The 20,146-nt window shown below is 41.0% G+C and overlaps 1 protein-coding gene across 1 annotated transcript in view; it reads right to left on the reverse strand.

The window, feature by feature from the left end:
• Nucleotides 1-20,146, reverse strand: part of POLR3B (polymerase (RNA) III (DNA directed) polypeptide B) — an 89,226-nt gene that overhangs the window by 28,821 nt on the left and 40,259 nt on the right. Inside the window, 8 exon segments of the mRNA XM_015427574.1 lie at nt 5,353-5,495; nt 6,227-6,344; nt 8,050-8,208; nt 10,073-10,282; nt 16,298-16,425; nt 17,351-17,449; nt 18,996-19,070; nt 19,813-19,966. Coding sequence (XP_015283060.1) covers nt 5,353-5,495; nt 6,227-6,344; nt 8,050-8,208; nt 10,073-10,282; nt 16,298-16,425; nt 17,351-17,449; nt 18,996-19,070; nt 19,813-19,966 — 1,086 coding nt within the window.

Here is a 20,146-nt window from a genome sequence, read left to right on the forward strand (position 1 = left end):
CGCTCTTCCAGTTTTGGGGGGATTTAAACATCCCCCCAAGGTTTTCCCCCACATTTAGGATTTTTGTGCACACGTGGGGACAGCCCCACGTGTGCCCAAAAATCTCCCTGCCCCCCAGGTGGCCCCGGAGTGCGGATTTAGCGATCCGCACAGACGGGGCCACTTGGCTATTAGATATATAGATACTATAAGTGTTAGTATCACAATATACTTGTAGAGTTCTTGTTTATATCAGCTTCAGTGTTTATGTGTTAATATGTTAGTTGTTATGAGAGAACTTTCTGATCATCTTCTTGTTCTTCGCTTCAAAAGGCTATTACCCGAGTCCTTCTGCCTTTACTTCGGCTTTCTGTCTCTAAAGTCATATACAACTCTGGCAGCACCTGCTCCCGTTTCTGCAGCAGAGTCCTCCTTCATTCCCGAGGTGGCAGTCACTAGATTTCGTTTCCTCCTCCTTGGACTCTTCCTCCATTCCCAACTGGCGCCGCAAAAATTCTTTAGCTTTGAAAGTGGAGTCTATCTTCTCTCTTTTATCGTTGATCTTAAAGATGACACCCTCTGGAATTGCCCACCTATATGAAATTCCATTGGTTTGAAGGAAAGAAATTAAGTCCTTATAATTTTTCCTCTTTTGTCGGATTTCAAATGGAATATCTTTTAAGGTTTTGATGATTATATTTCCCATTTTCAGTGGATCTCGCTGAGCAACCTCCTCAGGTCCTCACTCTCCGCTTCAGGAACTCCCTGGAACCTGAGAATCATGTTAGCTTTTTCCATCTGTAGTTGTAGCAAACGGCTTTCTTGGAAGTTTTGCTTTGTTTCAACTTCTCCCATTCTTTTCTTCAATTTCTTACTTGTGCTGTCTATCTCTTTAATTTTCTCAGCTGCCTGCTCCACTTTCTTCTCCGTTTCTTTCAGCTGGAGCTGATGAGATGCAAAGTTCTTATTCATCACGGTCAATTGCTGGTTAATACCATTGAGTTGCTCCATCACCAGCTTAAGCATGTCCGCTAGCATTTTAATGACGTCTTCTCCCTCTTCCAGTTTTGGTGCCCAGCGGTTTCATTTTCAGCTTTCTTTGCTGGGCCACCATTTTTTCGGATTTGTTTACAGTTTCTAACACTTCTCCCCAGCTCGAAAAATCGGCCCACGATGTCGGTATTCAAGTAAGTCTCTCAAAACACACTCGTTGTGTTAACTCCCCTCTCCCCCTTCGTATCGTTTATCAGTTCATTCGCATAAGAGGCGTCCCTCTTTGCGGCCCACTTTTACCAGAGGGGGGCGGGAATCTGCTTTTACAATAATCTGGTTTATTCTGAACTCACGTTCATTGTCAGTCAGTTTCTCTAACCTTGCTCACTTTAAACGCCATTCTGCTCGATCTCCGGCGCTTGTCCCGGTCAAACCAGCTTGTGCCCGGAGGCCACACAGCGGCTGGACCGTCAGGGTGGAGGGGAGCCTCAATTCTCCGGTGTTATGCCATCAAAGAGGCTACCCCTCAAAAGCCCTCTGGCCTGGATCTTATCACAAAGGCTCTGTGGGGGTGTCACTTGAAGTGGCACCCCTCCAAGCCACTGGTGTGTGGATCGCTCCCCTGCGGTTCGAGGAGAACATCCGCCATCGCTGCTCCATAAACTGGAAGTTTTTTCTCAGTAGTCTAGTCTCAATGTCACCATGGAATGGATTCAGATGGCCAGATTAGCTATATTGAGATAAGCGTCCATTTTTCAAGCCAGGATGAGTTGGAAGAAAGCCTTTTTTGCAACTGCATTACCTTGCTTCTCCAGCAATACCGTTCAGTATAACCCCAAGGCTCTTAACTTAGTCAGCAAGAATCAGCTGAACCCCATCAAAAGTGGGGATCATACTGTCCTTCAAGACCAAGCCCTCCATGGCCTTGGTCCCTAATATCTGCAGGACCACCTCTCCCTCTGTGTTCTGCCATGACAATTTTACTCATCTGAACATGGCCTTTTATAGGTGCCATCCTGCAAATCAGCAAAATCAAAAATTGCCTGTACGTGTACATTCTGTTCAAGGAAATTGGGAGAAATCAAGAGAATGTTCTGTGCAAAGCTGGCCATGATAAAGGACAAAAACGGTAGGGACCTAACAGAAGCAGAGGAGATTAGGAAGAGGTGGCAAGAATACATAAAAGAACTATACAAGAAGGACCTCAATGTCCCTGACAACCATGATGGTGTGATCACTGACCTCAAGCCAGACATCCTGGAGTGCGAAGTCAAATGGGCCTTAGAAAGCATTACTAACAACAAAGCTAGCAGAGGTGATGGTATACCAGCTGAGCTATTCAAAGTCTTAAAAGATGATGCTGTTAAAGTGCTGCACTCCATATGCCAGCAAATTTGTAAAACGCAACAGTGGCCACAGGATTGGAAAAGGTGAGTTTACATTCCAATTCCAAAGAAGGGCAATGCCAAGGAATGTTCAAATTATCGCACAATTGCACTCATTTCACATGCCAGCAAGGTCATGCTCAAGATCCTACAAGTTAGGCTTCAGCAGTACATGGATAGAAAACTGCCAGAAGTACAAGCTGGGTTTCGAAGAGGTAGAGGAACTAGAGATCAAATTGCCAACATTCGCTGGATTATGGAGAAAGCCAGGGAGTACCAGAAAAACATCTACTTCTGTTTCATTGACTATGCTAAAGTCTTTGATTGTGTGGATCACAGCAAACTATGGCAAGTCCTTAAAGGGATGGGAGTACCAGACCACCTCACATGTCTCCTCAGAAACCTGTATAAGGATCAAGAAGCGACAGTTAGAACTGGATATGGAACAACTGATTGGTTCAGCATAGGAAAAGGAGTAAGACAAAGATGTATATTGTCACCCTGCTTATTTAATTTATATGCAGAGTACATCATGCGAAATGCCGGCCTGGATGAATCACAAGCCGGAATTAAGACTGCTGGGAAAAACATCAACAAACTCAGATATGCAGATGATACTACTCTAATGGCAGAAAGTGAAGAGGACCTAAAGAGACTCTTGCTAACAATGAAAGAGGAGAGTGGAAAAGTTGGCTTGAAACTCAACATCAAAAAAATTAAGATCATGGCATCTGAACCCATCACTCCTTGGCAAATAGAAGGGGAAGCCATGGACCCAGTGACAGCCTTCACGTTTCTGGGATCCAAGATCACTGCAGACGGTGACTACAGCCATGAAAGTAAAAGATGCCTGCTCCTTGGGAGGAAAGCTATGGCAAACCTAGACAGCATAATAAAAAGTAGAGACATCACCCTGTCAACAAAAGTCTGTATGGTCAAAGCAATGGTATTTCCAGTAGTAATGTATGGCTGTGAGAGCTGGACTGTAAGGAAGGCCGAGAGCTGAAGAATAGATGCTTTCGAATTACGGTGCTGAAGAAGACTCTTGAGAGTCCCTTGGACTGCAAGGAGATCATATCAGTCAATCCTAAAAGAAATCAACCCTGACTGTTCCCTAGAAGGCCAGATACTGAAGCTGAAGTTCAAATACTTTGGCCACCAAATGAGAAGGGACCACTCAATAGAGAAGACCCTAATGCTGGGAAAGATAGAAGGTAAAAGAAGAAGGGGACGGCAAAGGATGGATGGTTAGACAGTGTTATCGATGCAACAAACATGAAATTAAGCAAACTCCGGAGTACGACTGAAGACAGGAGGGCCTGGCGTGATGTGGTCCATGGGGTCGTGAAGAGTAGACTGTACGACTGAACAACAACAAAAGTACATTCTTTGTTGTAGCCCCCACCTTATGTAATGGTCTGCCTGATGAAGTCAAGAAGGCTCCAACCCTCTTGGCTTTCCTTTGAGTTATTCATAAGGGCTTTTTGCACAAGAAATAGTGCTGCACTGTAGCAATATGGTTCAGAAAGAAGCTTTGAGTAAACGGTTTTTGGTACTGTAGACTACAGGTAATTCTATCTGTTGCTGTTAAGTAAGCTCCTTACTGTGTAATTTTTGCTTTCCTGTAATATGTCATGTTTACACTTATACTGTGCTTCAGCTTGGGTTGGTTTCCAGATCCCTACAAGTCAAATCCTACTGCACTGTCTTCTGAATGTCCCACTCTGTCCATGGTACTGATTTAATCTATGTACTCTACCTTGAGTCCCAGTCAGAAGGTGGACTATAAATCATGTAAATAAATAAATTAAATTAAAAACTACAACCACTATGACTTATTGGAAGGGTACTACAGTAAGACCATAATCAGACTAAGAATGGCAGTTAGTCTATCAACAGCCATTTTATGAAATAAATAGAAACATATTTACAAAAATAAAAGACATATTGTAATGAAGGTACTATTCTAAGTATTCTGAAGTCTTACAATGTTTTTGAAAATATGAATTTATGGGATAGTCAGTCCAGTTTCCCGCCCATGCTACTTGCTTTCAACCCCAGCAGTTAAACACAGGGCAGTACTACGGTGACTGTGCATAATATTCTGTTTTTCTCTCTTCAAAATAAAAGTCCAGTAGCTCTTTAAGGCCATCACAGGGCAGTGCTGAGTAGGACCATAAACTGAATCCCATGATCATATGAATAAAAAAGCAGGACTGAATGGAGCATTTCTGGGCCAATTTGCACAGATTGCCATTTTCTTACAGACAAGATGCTCATCTAGAAGTAGGAAACTGGCTGAGTTAATTCTTTAAATTTAATAAAACTAATCCAAACTGACTATTAGAAGATTTCGTACTTGAGGCTTAAACTGATTGATTGCTTCTAGTAAGTCTAGTAAGTTCTAAAAACATTCTGTTTTTAGAAGGCACAGCCGTATAATTAATGTTCTAAAAACAGAATATTTATTATATGGCTGTGACTTCTATTAGGCAAGATGGAAGTTAGACTATTTTGGAATTGTGTGCCTAAGCACAAGATATCGTACTACATTCAGCATCTTTAAACCTACGTTGCCTTTGTTGTTCCACTCTTTGAGACTGTGTCTTTTCGTAATATTTTTGTATGAAGAAAACTTTGGAGAAAGATACTTTTGTGAATAATAACTCATGTTTTCTACAGGACTTGGATTGGGTCCTTTTTAGTGCTGCTCAATATTAGGCCTCTACAGCATCAACAGAAGGGACTGTGGGTACCACTACAATGAAAAATTTGTTCTTCTAGCACACTGGTGCCTGGATTGCCAGTCTTTTATAATTAAAAAAATATTTTAAATATTATGTGTCATGTGTATCTCATTTGCTCCTCCAAAGAGCATATATATATACACACAGTCACATTATACATGGAGAAATCTACTCTAAAATCTTACATATAAGGTAAGAATTGGAAAAAATATTTTGACTACATTTAGGAAAAACTGAATAAGCCTCACCTTTTTGCCCATGACGACTGCTAAATTTGTCTCCAATTTCAGGACGCCTAGTTTGCCTTAGCAGTATTTTGATCAAGAATGCATCCTCTGCATTTGAAGATATCATGACTTTCTCAATGTATGAATCAGTTGCACCCTTGTAACTAACAAACAGGAGAAAAAATGTTTTCGTTCTAAGAAATACAGCAAAATTGACACATGGCAAGTCCTCTATGAGCATTAATAATGCTTTGAAAAACAGGGATATTGCCACAAGTTTCAATGAAATTAGAAGGATATAACTCTGCTTAGGACTGCCACTAAAAATTATTTCTTAAAAAAAGTTATTATAATAAAGAGCACAAAAACTACGGGGATTAAACCATGAATACAGCAATGGCAGACCTTGTTTTTTTTAAAAAAAAAAAATCCCAAACATATTTGTGCACATGATTTAAAATTATTAGAAAGGCAACAGCATCATCAAGGCATCTGAACATAACAAAGTGCCTTGAAATGATCCAAAAGACAATGGCTCCAATCCAGCTCCCTTAAAATAGATGAGAGTTTTCCCACTCACTTCGGTGGGAGATGGATTGTATCTAAAGAGTCCTATGGAACCTGAAGGACTAATACCTTTATTGTTATATAAGTGTTCAGAGGTTTCCCCACAGATTTAGACCTACCAGAAATACAATGTTAGTCTTGCAGAAAAAATATGAACACTGCTAACTCTATGCTACACAAAACAAGGATCTAGATCCATATGACACTATTTGAAGAGCTTCTTTCTTTGATCACCATTCCTGTGTTGCTCACGCCTATTTTTTCCCTAGAACGAAGCATCTCCCACCCACCCTGCCTTCTCCTCTGCAGATTTTTAAAGATAACATACGTGATTGGCACATCTTTATACTGCGGCTGCTGTAGTACACTGCTGCCTTCCAGAGGGGTCTGTGTCACAGTAGGCATTGATTTATTCACAAGCACCTGCTTGTTTTCTACCTTTTCACCTGTGAAGAGATGAGAACAGAACTGGATGGCGCTGGGTGACACGTTAGGCCAATTTACAAAGGTGCTATGAGATTTTAAAGAAAGACTTCCAATAGTGAAAAGATGGACTGTGAGCAGGAATACTCTACAGCATCTCTCTCTTAATAAGTCATTAATAATTAAGCCTGCTAATCAGGGCCCACAACAGAAAATTCACATAAGGGATTTGGGCTTCAGCTGATTGCATCATGTACTTAACTCAAAGTCTCTTTTTCTGCAACACAAATGATTAGGTATGATGGATTGCTTCAACCACAGAAGACTCTCCCCTATGCACTTAAATATACAATATTGTCACAGCAGAATGGTGAAGTGGTAAGAACAGCTACGCTCCTCTCAGTAAGTCCCACTCACAAGCTTCTTGTGATTCCATTTTTCTTCCCCATCCATTTTCTATCTGTTCTGTGGAACAGGCTACCAAAGGCAATGTGTATGATTCTCCCAGTTTTCAGGAAACCTCTAAGGCAGTTTTATTTCAGTTGGGATTTCCTTAGACATTGATAATTTTTCTTTGTATAGGAGCTCTGCTGCAGGGGACAAACCTTTTGTGCAGTTTCTTTGGTTCAGATCGATTGGGGTGTTCGGGGTTTATTCTTTATTTTTGGCTCCCCAGAAAGCTATAGCACTGCAGTATTATGGAAAAAAGAGGGCACCCATAATCCAGGACACCCAGAACTATATGAAACAGCCTACTTTAATTTTGTTTAGCTACATTTGTTGTTCATGTTTTCATTGTCAAGCTGTCTTCCTTTAAAGCCTCTCTTCAAATTTGGCCTCATCTGCAAAGAATTCCCAGCACCCACCATAACGTTGTCTATGCTGTGCTGCACTGTGTTCTCCACTGTTCCTTCCCAGACCAGTTTATTCCACTCACCGTTCACTTTTATTCCATTTGTTTTATTTACCTGAAGGACCACTGTCAACCATATTTCACCTTTCAGCCTGCCAGTTAAGATCCTCCTCTGAAGCTCTGCCATGACCCTACTGGCAGAGATGAAGGAGAGATGACCAGAGACAGAGCTTTTTCAGTGTTGGCACCTTGCCTTGGGAATGATGCTCTGCCCCTGGCACCTACTTTACTTTACATACCAGGCTGAAACATTCCTTTTCACCCAAGCTTTTAATTAAGGGGGTTTATCTCTTTTAGAAGAGGAGGAGGAGGAGGAGGAGGAGATTGGATTTATACCCCGCCCTTCATTTGAAGTCTCAGAGTGGTTTACAAACTCCTTTCCCTTCCCCTCCCCACAACAAACAGCCTGTGAGATAGGTGGGGCTGAGGGAGCATATTAAAGGACTGCTCTTGAGAGAACAGCTCTGACAGAACTATGGCTTGCCCAAGTTCTCCCAGATTAGAGTCTGTGCACTTAACCACTACACCAAACTGGCTCTCCAAGCTGTTTTATCATCTGCTTCTGGCCTGAGAACTAACATTTTAGGTTGCTTGATATGTGTTTTATGATGTCTTCATGTCCTGGTTTGTTTCTAATGGTTTTTAGTTGTAAGTCACCACAATCACATCTCTGGAGCTGTGGAATATAAATGTTCCAATTAAATAAATAAATTGACCATGACAGGGGAAGGGTTTTGCCACTTTTATATGTTCTGCATTCTACTCAATCTAAAATTCACAGCAATGTTTTTAAAAAACATCAAAATGTTTCTCACCTGGAGAGCAAATCCCATCAGCATCTAAAATTTCATGGCGCCAAATTGGCTTGTGTGTAGCTGCATCCAGCATGGGTCCCATCACCTTGTCGAATGTCTGATTTGTGTAACGCTTCAGAGTACACTTAGCATTCTTGTACACGAGACACCTTCCAAAACCTTAGACAAAGCAAAGATGTTAACTGACATTATTAACAGGATTATCCAAGAAGAGCCAAACAGCTGTATAATCAAATATTGCAATTACAAGACCAACAACTTTCATTTTCAGATTTTGTTTGGTCATTTATTTTCCCCTAAACTCCAACACTGCAATCCAACATATATCTGCATGCATTTAACCAGGCTGCACCAATTTTAATATAGCAGGAAATTTTGAAAGGGACATGCAACTTTATCGTGCATGGAAAAGAAGAGGGTTTTGGAAGACAAAATGTTGAGCCGCAATATATTTGTCAGACTTTAAGGGGCAACAGGACTTTAAAAAAAAAACCCTGCCTACAAGATTAACATGTCTACTTTTTAAAATATGATAACTTCAGTAAGATCATATTTCCCATAGATTAAAAACTGGGCTCACAGAGAACTACATTTCCAGAAATATAAAAGGCACTGAACAATAATGGCAGAAACATGACACTCTTCGTCCTACATTAACATTTACCTTTTTGAGGACAATGTTAAAATCTTTAGGATAAAACAGGCACACGGTAACATGATTAAGACACTATTAAGTGGTTTCTTTTGTGTGTGAGAGTGTGATTCTCAGATGGTTAAAATTTTTAACCAGAGACCAGTAACTAAGCAATTTAATTAGAAATTATGTAACTAGAACACTGACCACTCTTTGCTTTTTGAAAAACAGATACTTGACGTTTTTTCAACAAGCCATTTACCGCTGAATATTTTGGTGAAGCATATCCATACTCCTAAAGACAGTGGGAGAGGGGGTTAAGAACAATGCTTTTAATAAACTTTAGATTTTAAACTGAAAGATAGCTGTAAGTTATGTGAAGTATATCTCCATCCTTCTTTCAGATACACCAAGTCATTCTGGACAGTCTGATTTCCTCCTAATGTTACTAGTCTACCAGAAGGAAAACATTCTGCTTTAAATCATGTCTGCCTTTGTTTCAGAAAAAAAGAATAAATTAAGTGTGCAGACATTAATGCCAAAGATACATGTCTACGAATACTAGTATTGCTGCCTGGCAACTAACTCGAGGGGTATTAGGGATGGGGAAAGTATGTTAGACAGCGTCAGTACAAGCTATGACGAAAAGGGGAAAAACAGTTTTTGTCACACTGAAACTAGAACTCGGGCAGACTGTAATATTACCAATTTCATAGAGTAGTTAGCATTTTAAAAACAACATAAAATTAAAAGCCCACCACTCACCTAAGCATGACTGAAACAAATACTGGGATAATCACAGACTTTGCAAACACTTTTAAAGAATGCACAGCTCTGCAACTGTGTCTACAGAGCACTCATCTACCAAAGCTATTTTTCAAAAAACAAGCTAACTGATCAGCTTTATACTTTCTGTTCATTTTGATATATCCCCCTCCAATCGTCAGATTCAAAACAATGTACAACATATGCTTTCTTCTGATCAAGGGATCAGATACCTTTAAATTTCAGCATTATAGAAAAGCAATAAAAAGCAGGGTATAATCCAAATCAAACTCTGAAGTCCCCTTAACGCTAAAGTGAGAGTTAAGCGGGTACTCTAATTTCTCCCACTGAAACTAATGGGATTTAAAATATTTTGGCTGAATTACTTATTTCAGCCTCAACTTGCAAATAGGTGCCTCTCTAAGAGGCATCTTTCACAACAATTGAACATTTTAACATTAATTTTCACAAATTTTAATTTTCTTAAAAATTATCCTTCCTTATTTAAGGCAGTGCTTGTATTAATTCGAACTTTCTTCATTAATATCATTGGTAGAAATTATGCTACAATTGCAAGAAATATGGACGTCTTCCACTGAAAAAGCATGATCTGCTGCTTCTTACCTCGGTCTAAAGAAGCTTTATTTAAGACAAGAGCATCTTCAATATCATAGCCACTGTAACTCATCACAGCGACAGTGGCATTCTGTCCAGCAGGCAGTTTCTCGAAATCTATCAGCTCTATGGTTTTTGTCTTAACCATCGGTCTTTGTGGATATGCCAACAGATACATAAGAGTATCTATTCTATTCCTTTGATTGTATCCAATGGTACCTGCATTTAAGAATTATAACAAGTCATCAACAAGATGGCTTCTTTGATGTTTGATGCGACAGCTATTTGCAAATACAGCCAATACAATAAAAGCCATAAAAATCAGCAATACTTTTCTTTATGTTTTGAATGATAATTGCTTTCAAATAAGAGACAGAAGAAGATACCGAGGAGTACTAGATACAGATCACTGTCTACCTTTGAAATTACCGCTATCTCTGGCTGACCACTACCCCTCGATGCTTTAGCCTCACTAATCAAATGAACATTCTTAAGGTCTAGGACTTCTTCTTTTAAAAAAGCCTCATAAAATTAAAATTTAAGTTGCGTATTAGTAGACAACATGGCTCATATCTCAAATGAACCACTACTCATTTCAGTTCTTGAAACACGTACTCCACAAATAGCCTTGTAGCAACAGTTATAAATGCGGAAACTATCTCACTGCAGCCAGCAAGGGGCAAGACATAAAGTACACAGAAAGGTTATTAAATAGAATATTTTGTTTACTGTCAGAACTAACATGTTATAGAGTGTCAGATTAAGATCTGGAAGACCCAAATGTTGATCCCTGCCCTCCCATGAAACTTGCTCTGTGACCCAACAGTTCTTGTGAGGAAAAAACAGAGGAAGTGAAAACAGGGATGTAGCCAGAAAGTTTTGGTTGGTGGAGCGTCAGGAGGGGGGGACGCCACCCCAGCCACACCTGCTGGTCCTCCAGCAGCAGCAGAAGCAGAAGCAGCAGCTCCAGCTCTGCTGTGACATCTATCCCTCCAATAGTCTTCTTGATTGGAGACACTTGATTCTAGGCTGCTGTGTAAGCCGGGGGGAGGGGGGAATATCTGACTCCCCCTCTTTTGCATTTTGCAATTTTATTTTATTTTATTTGCATTTTTAAAAACCTATGTATTTTTTGGCCCAGGAAAAAGAAAATGAGACTGAAGGGGTCATTATGAAACCCCCATGCACATCTTACATTTTTATTTTTTAGAATTTTTTGTCAGAGGGGGTGGCACTCATTTATGTGGGCCAAGTGCCCCCCCCCCCTCCGGGTACAGGCCTGGATGAGAATGATGTAGGACACCCTGAGCTTGATGGAGGATTGACAGGAGTAAAAACAGGGAACTAAGTAATAAAAATAAATTATGTTAGAAATGGTAGACTTCTTAACCTCAGATATTAAAAACATATTGCAGCCATTAACAGGGGTTATATATTTGATAGTTTTCAGCACATATACCAAAGCAATCCAGTTAGCCGATGCATTTTAATTAATTTATTACATTTATATCCCCCTTTCCTGGACAGTTGTCTCCCAAAGTGGCTCATGCTAATCAAGAGGTACACGCCCCGCCCTCAGGTTTACACACCAGACAGACTTGACACACAAGAGAGGGAGACCAGCCTGACAAAATCAGCACAGAGTGAGCCTCTGTACCTAGCTGGAGCCAGGCTGATCTTCCCATGCTAGTATTCTTGCTTTGGTGGATGTAATGCAGCCATCTTGGAGCCCTTAGTCCTTTGGCCGATAAAGAGGACAGAATGCCCTTTCCTTCACACCTCGCAGACCGAGGGTTGCTAGAAGTTAGAGGGGGGAAATTACAGCTATGTGGAGAAACCGGGGGGAGGGGGTGTGTGATGTCCCAATATTGAAATAACAAATAAAGAACGACTGGATTATGATCTCAAAATAAGCTCATGCTTTTGAGGTAGTAAAGGAAAGGAGAGCTTCCATTAGGATACTTTCCTTCAGGATACCCAACTTTATAGGTCATTCTATCAATCCCTTTTGATTCCTTTCAGTTCTGTGGCAAAGATCCAATGCTCCCGCAAATCCAAGCACTTCCATATGTACCCTAGGGGCTTTCCTCAGTGCTGTTTCTAATACAGCAATGAATAAGACATGAAAGGATTCTCTTGAAGAAGCTATGAGTTTAGAAGCCGCTTGTCCATCAGCACGGGGGTCTGTGGTTGTCAGGAAACCTCCAAAGCTGTGCTGAACTCACAGAAGTTACAGCGGCAACAGCACACAATGCTGTGAGTGCCAGTCAGGTGATCCGATGTTTAAACAAATATAACTTCTGGGCCCCAAGAACGCCCAAGGGCATTATGATATTACATTTTTTTAAAGCCAAGCAGGCCACTGTCTTGTCCGTGCCTTGATGAAATCACTTGGCAGCCCCATCTCTGAGCTTCCTGTACCTGTAGCCTCCTGAAGTCCCTCAGTGAGAAAGCATGATATAACATATTTACAATACATCCAACAGAACAAAACACTATGTCTTGCTCTTCAAGAATCATGACGGTATTCAAAATAAGATGAAAGTACTCAACGAATACCTAAAATAATCTTTCAGATATTTCAACAATCCCACTAGTCCCTTTCCCAAAAAGTGAGCTTTTGACACTTGAATTCACTGGATGCATCAGCTTATTTGAAGGCACACTCATCGTCTCCCCCAGCTTGCTAAATTCAAGGCTGACATCACCACGGCAGTGCAGGTATTCAAATGACCAGAACAGGGGCAATGTTAAGCAACGGGCCCTTTCTTCTCAGTGGGGAGCTAAAATGCTATCTCAATAATCCCAAACTCTTGACAGCCCGGGGAAGTGACTAAATGGACTTGAACATGGATCTCCTGCAGGACAATGAGAAGACAGTTAGCGACAGCAGGGGGCGGGCAAAGCAGACTACAGGAAGGGCTGAGCTCTCCCCCCCCCCAGAGGACAAAGCTACAGTAGTTATATCTGATGCAACAAGATATATGCGGACAGATTCATAAAGAAGCCGATTCATAAGAGCTGCACTACTTTTACGACAGGGAAGTATTCCTGAGGTTCTCAATCAGCACCAGATCCATGAGGATATGAGAGATCTTCCCTACAGGTAGGATCACAGAGGCTATTTGAAGAATAGTTCCGTGGGTTTTGATTAAAAAAAAAGATTCAGCACAAAAACAGAAATCCTCATGTGTATAATGCAAAAGATGACAATGTAATGTGCCAACTTCTAAAGCGCACTTCTACTTCCCCTGCTCATTCTTCAGAATTAGGTGCTTTGTAGTAGCACGCAGAAACAAAGTCCTGTTTTTATTATTACTTAAAGATATTCAGCAGCTTTTGTGTTCCCAGCGTCAGCAGTAACGTCAGAGGATTGTATCCAAGGAGCTAAATGTGCAAGACCTGGGGTCAAAGCAGCTGAATACACCAACCTCAGAAAACACAGACAATGAATTGCAAATGACACTGAAAACAAAACGAGAAAAAAAGACCTTCACACAGAAAACTACAAAAGAACTCTACAGATACTGAATTGGCTTTCTGTACACACTGATCCTGCTTAGCTGTGTGTGGTAACTAACCAACCCCTTCTGAGGCTAATAGTCCTAAAATAGAGTCTCCTGGAAAAAAAATAATATATATATAATGGTAAAGAAGGGGGCAATTAAAATAACACAAGAACATAAGATTTTATTCAATTTTTCAAACATACTCTAACACACCAAAAGGCAAAGAAGCTTCACCACACAAGCTTTTGTTTATTTTTAAATACAACAATGAACAGAGAAAGGTGCCCTAATCCAAATTAGCATTTATGGAAGGATGGAGCCATAGGGAAGGGGAAATTTTTCATGGGCCCCTATCCAAGGGGAAAAGCAACTTAAAATAAATGGACATCTGATTTCTAACAATAACACTGTCTTTTCCATAGTAAATATTTTGAACTTAATTCACTGACATTTTTTCTTAAGTCTCACTGAAAATAAATTGGAAACAGGCAGAACTCCAGTCTCTGGGTGCAAATGAAACCACTCAGAAGAAACTGCTGATGAATTCTGCACACTGCCTTATATTTAAAACTATTGTGGGGAGGAAAGAGAACGGACTGTAGTTTTTTTAACTGACTGTAAATCCAACAAAATGCACTTTTATGAATCCCCAAAGTTGCTAGATTAGCTTTTATTTTAAAGTGACCTGCTCAAATTTCACAAGCGACTTATCCAGAAGTTTACAGACATGCAGCACATACAATGGACCGCCCTATTCATTTTTCAATATAAGCAGGAGTTCCATGTTGGCATTTGCACACGTAGCACTCCCATGCCCATGTTAAGGGAGGGGGGAACCCCTGGACGAATTTCTTTCTCAGAGTGTCAGAGTTTATTCATATGTTCGTTTACCAAGTGTGTGCAGTATATAGCACCATGAGCTGTCGTATTCTTCCACTGAAACTCTGTAAGATTAGGACACCAATTTACCTGTGATAATATGTACCAATGAAGGTTTTGCCAAGCAAGAAAAAGAGTGTATAAAGTGGGATAGGATTCTTAAAGGGCATTTAGCAAAGCATAACTGGAGATTGCTGTTATTAATCTCTCTTTGTACCATCAGCTTTAAAACTTTATAAGGCCAAAACACTTGCCCAGATGCTCTACGGAACGTTGCTTGGAGCGCCTCCATCCAGCTATGCTCCCTTGGAGCTAGTCCAGTCAAAGTTTTTGAGAGCAGTGCTCCAAGTTCCGAGATGCGTATCTAACGCAATGGTACGGTTAGAGACTGGCATGCTGAAGGTTGAAGCCATGATTGCCTTATACTCCATCTTCTATTGGCTGAAGATCAATTTGAACCCGTGTGGTCTAGCGCCCCTGATCCTGACTGATGCCTTCGAATCCAATTGGCTGATTTCTGTTAAGCGGAAAATTTAGCTCTTGGGGTATTCTCCCTTAGCGCTGCTGGAGATGGGTAGGGACCAAGCTAAGTTAGAAATTAGACAGAGGATCAAGGATACCGAACGCCAATTAGATCTACAGGTGTCCCCAACATTTATAGCGCCAATTAGTAACAAATACAGGCCCCATATCTTAAAGTTTTGGAGTCCCGTAAACTCAGGAGGGCATATACACTGGCTAGATGCTCGGCCTTACCCTCTGCAGTTCTCGAGGGTAAATTTAAAAAAATTCCCCGATCGGAGAGGCTATGCTTATGTGCATTGGGGGAGATCGAATCCCAGGAACACGTGTTCCTGAGATGCCCGTTATTTGAAGAGGCTCGTGCTAAACTTATTGATCCCCTTCTGGCAGGCACTTCGGATCAGGACAAGATGGAGAACTTGTTTCTTAATCTTGAACATACAGCCCTCCATCAGATCGCGAAATTTTGTTCCTTGGTGGTAGAAGTGCATCAGCAGGATGGTTGCCACTAGGGTCAGGACTGTTTGATTTTAACTGGTACCGTTCCTTTTGGTACTATATTTTATTCTTTTCTACTATACTGTGCTTTATGGCAGCGTATTTACAGTTTGGTCTTTTTACCTTGTTGAATTTCGGAAATTTTACTATCTGGCCATTGTAATTTATTTATTCTGGTTTTATACTGCTGGCTAATCGCTGTTACAATAAATTCATTCATTCTCTCTTGAAACTGGATATTATGCACAATTGCTCATGAGTAAGACCCACTGAATTCAATTTGACTTACTTCCTTAGCATTAGCCATAATACTATTTGCTACTCCATTAAGAACGCACCAATCATCTATCAGTACCAGTATTTCAAGAAAGGGAGAGGATATAACTGGATTTCCTTACCAAAAAACCCCCCACCCTCCTAGAGCCTGTTGTCAGAGAATGGGTAATACTGAAAAAATGGAGCATATTAACTATTCACAGGAAATCTCATCTTCATGCTCTCCATCAGCCCCTTGCATAAATAGTCTCCCTCTCTCTCGTTACCTGGACCTCTATAGCATGAGATGACAAAAATCTGCTACTAGGTCCCTAAAGATTCTGAAAAAAAATCAAGTACAGTAACTGTCATACAAGTGAGGGTGGGTTTCACTTTTTCACATCTGGTAATTTGTTTCAAAGTTAAATATGCAATCCAAACAGACCTTTGTATTTCAATATAAAAAAACAAGCTAATTATTTGTGAGTCATGGCTTAAACTAATCTAGTAATTACATGGTCTGCATATGACATGACACCACCCAGGCCCAAAGCAAGTAACATCTTTTTACCCATGGCTTGCTTTCCCATAGCACACTGGTACGTATTTCTTGGGGACTGGTTATGGTGAGGGTATGGAATCAGGCCAGCACAAACACCAAGAAGGGTGAAAGGTTCAATCTCCAAATGTGTTGTTGCTCTTCAAAGAAGAAGAAAAAAAGGACTGTCACAAATCCAATAGAATAGCTCCAGGTAATTAGAGTTGTCAAAGCTCATCAATAAGGCAGAATAACAGAACTCATGCAGGTAGAGAAGAGCCAGCTCAAAAAACATGCATTATAAATTGCACTGAAAGTTATGAGGGATCTGCTTGGATCAAGTGAACCTTACAGGCTGGGATCAGCGGAAGGACAAGATCATACAGGCAGATGAAGCTGCCTTATATCTAATCAGACCACTGGCCCATCAAAGTCAGCTCTGATTGGCAGTGGGTCTCAAGCAGAGGTCTTTCACATCACCTACTACTTAATCCTGTTAATTGTGAATGCTTTGGAAACACTCACCATGACCTAGGTGGTATACAGTAGGATTGGGATAGCAGAAAGGGGGACTGCTGGAGATGTATTGAAGGTGCCACCTCTTGAATGCCCTTCTAAGCTTTCTTGCCTTGTAGAAGAGAACTCAAAGGGCATTTAAATGCTTTCTGAAGGCAATTAAATGTCCTCTGAGCTGACGTTTCCCAGGTCCCATATGCCCTCCCCCCAATTCCACAGTGGGAGGGAGAGGGAAGCCACGGTGCTCTTACCCTGGCTGCTGCCAGCAGCAGGCAGTGGGGGGGTGTCTCTCCTCAAAAATAAGGTTTCTGGCATGTCTATTTGTGGGGTGGGGCTTTTAATTAAGGGGGCAGTCCCCCGAAATGCCCCACCATAGCTACGGGCCTGCCATTTGCGGGGGAGGGTGGGATAGAAATTGCATAAAATAAATAGATGTCTTTGAGGACCACCTTTAATAAATGTTATTACTGTTCTGAAGATATGCATGTCTACATCCTTTCTTATTTTTCTTCACACTTGCAAGCTACTTCTTAACATCACCAAACTTCATACTCAACACAGAACACTTACTTAGTGATCGTATGTTCATACAGTGCAATGTTGCAATCATTTTCCTCATTCACATCCAAATATTCAACCAGACTCTCATGTAAAAAGTCTTCAAAATTCCTACCAAAAGAACGTGAACATTTCAAAATAATTTAGTATACTTTATTTATGTCCGGCTCTTCTTACCAATGATAACCCAATGCACCTCCCAACATCACTCTCCCTTCCTCTCCTGTATGGAGGGTCAAGCTGAGAAAGAGACCAACTGTCCCAGACAGCTTTCACAGCAGAGTGGGGTTTCAAACCTGGTTCTCTTAGTCCAACATGCTAAGCATTACATCAAACTGGCTGTATTGATTCCAAATAAATAAGCTGAAATTATGTTCAAAAGTATAAAGACACAAGTGATAGCTGTAAAAATTAAAGCTGCACAAGTATGTGTGGGAACTAAGATATTCTGAAAGGCAAACTCCAGAATTAATGATCTGTCATTCATAGGTTGGACCAATGGCTCCTTTCCTTCTTCTGTTTAGCCAAAGGGAACCACTGGTTCCAACCCAGAGTTTCCTCTGAATTCCTTTTCCTTCAATGTCAGTGGCAAGGCTGGACAATTGAGAAGGCAAGCAAATGAGATTTGGAATTTAAGACCTGGGTCTCATGGGTCTCAAGAATGGGTATTCCCAGTTCCCTCACAGGGTGTCATGAGTTCACAGGGGAGGATGTTTGGAAAATCTGGCAAAGGCTGGCAATATAAAAACCAGCATTGCAGCAAAGTGTGAAATGGGACTCTAAAGGTAAGAAAACAGGCACTTGCACCTGGTAAAAGTTGCACAGAAAAGGGAATTACAGCCAGTGTAGGATAAGCCTCTCTTCTTGAGCCCTGTCCTCCTCTGCATTTGGCCACCATGCTGTAATTCCAGCATGCAATATGTGGAGTAGAATGAACTTCTGGTCACTTGGGGACACCTGACACACACAACATTTTTAGAAGTGTGGTAGAAAGACAAAGTTTCTAAAAAGAAACATAATGTATAGTTCCAACCCAGTGCATCAATACAGGAACCTATGCTAGAGAGCTGGGATTGGCTATGTGACCCACCTTATGTACCAAATATATGCTGCAAATATACAATACTGATGACCGATGTGCATCTGCTGCCATTTAATGTGCAAAATGGCCCTTAGACTCAACCAGCATGCTACACACATATTCAAAGATGGTACCAAGGACTCTGCTTGCAGCTATTTTCAGCCCACCCAAACGAGAGATTTCTTGGGGGCGGAAAGGACTGCTGGGGGCGGGGAACACAGGAAAAAGCTGTGAACTTTGCATCCAAAAATAGCAGGGTCCAAACCAATGTCCTAGAAGAGAATGGAATTTGCCTGTTCTGTTTAATCTAGTAATCCATCTTGTCTCTCTCCTCCTCTCTGCCTTCAGAAAATTAGTATGCCATGAAGAAAGTTAGGCTAAAACCTTTCTCCCCAAACACAGGTGGGGCACCATTTGATGATAAAATCCTGACACTATCATAGGAAGGTTGTCCTCAAGAACAACAAAACCAACAAAATTGGCATTGTGCTCTGGTATACGAGTGTGTAAATGGAACAGATTAATCTCGTTTCTGATTACAACACAAAGTATGATGAATCCTGCCAAGTTACTTACCTGTAACCTTGTGCAAGTTCTTCCATATGCTTGTCTGTAACAGAGGGTTTTTGCTTCTTTACAATAATATAGGGTCTAGATCAAGGGAAAGAAATAACATCAACTAATGTATAGTAAGCTTATTTAAACATCATAGTACAGATGGAAAACAAAAAAAGTTGAGATTTTGTGCATTACTGTAGTCAGCAGCATACAAAAGTTGAACACCAAGTTAAACTCATCCCTAGAAATTCATGCCAGAGCAAAACATTAAAACTGTTGTCTGAGAGCACTAAATTTGTAAACTTCCACGCACTGATCGGAACTCTAGAAAGTTTATACCACCACACGGAAACACGGACACAAAGAATGGCATGCACTATCCGAAACGTCAAGGACTGTTGCTATTTGTACAAGGTGCTCTTGCAGTGTGCAGTAAATAATGGCAATATACTTGGGCATTCCACTCCAAGAATCCAAGCTAATAGTTTTAAAGGCTAATTAGCACTTTCAAATAGTGAAGTGGAAATCTGAACAACTGCAAAAGGATTAAGGGGATGTGGGGGGGGCGGGGAAGAGGAGAGAAGAACAACCACAGAGGAACAGGCAAATTGGATGACCAGTAAGTTTCAACCTTTTGCCAGTTCCACTGATGGCTCTCATGTCAGGCTCTGCAAGTTACATACCTTTTTTTCTGGCCATGGGGTATCTTTTTGGCAGTCACTATTTAGTGAGGGTGTAAGAGTAACCTGCTCTTGTGAAAGAACATAATGGTGCACTTGGGGAAGGAAGGTGCTGGTGGGATTTCCCGGGAGGGCTGTTACTGTGGGACACTTACCTGCACAACCTTCCTCCATCAGAGGAGATGTAGACACATCTGTCGGTAAGATTTGTGGAGATTGAAACAAATTCATTGATATATCCTGCTCTACGCATCAGCCGAAACGTGTTGACCAGTTTTTGGTGATCCCGAATGACACCAAGAATGTTGCCTGTCCAAGAAAACAAGAGTTTTATACATTCCTCTCTCTCTCTCTCTCTCTCTCTCTCTCTCTCTCTCTCTCTCTCTCTCTCTCTCTCTTCTTTTGCACAACTTTATCATCTTTCAGGCAGACAGGGCCTATAGTGGCTCTCTGTGGTTGTAAACAGGCTAGGTTTCTGTTAAGTCTGCA

The sequence above is a fragment of the Gekko japonicus genome, unplaced genomic scaffold (assembly GCF_001447785.1).
Source record: "Gekko japonicus isolate JY-2015 unplaced genomic scaffold, Gekko_japonicus_V1.1 scaffold28, whole genome shotgun sequence".
Classification (NCBI taxonomy): domain Eukaryota; kingdom Metazoa; phylum Chordata; class Lepidosauria; order Squamata; family Gekkonidae; genus Gekko; species Gekko japonicus.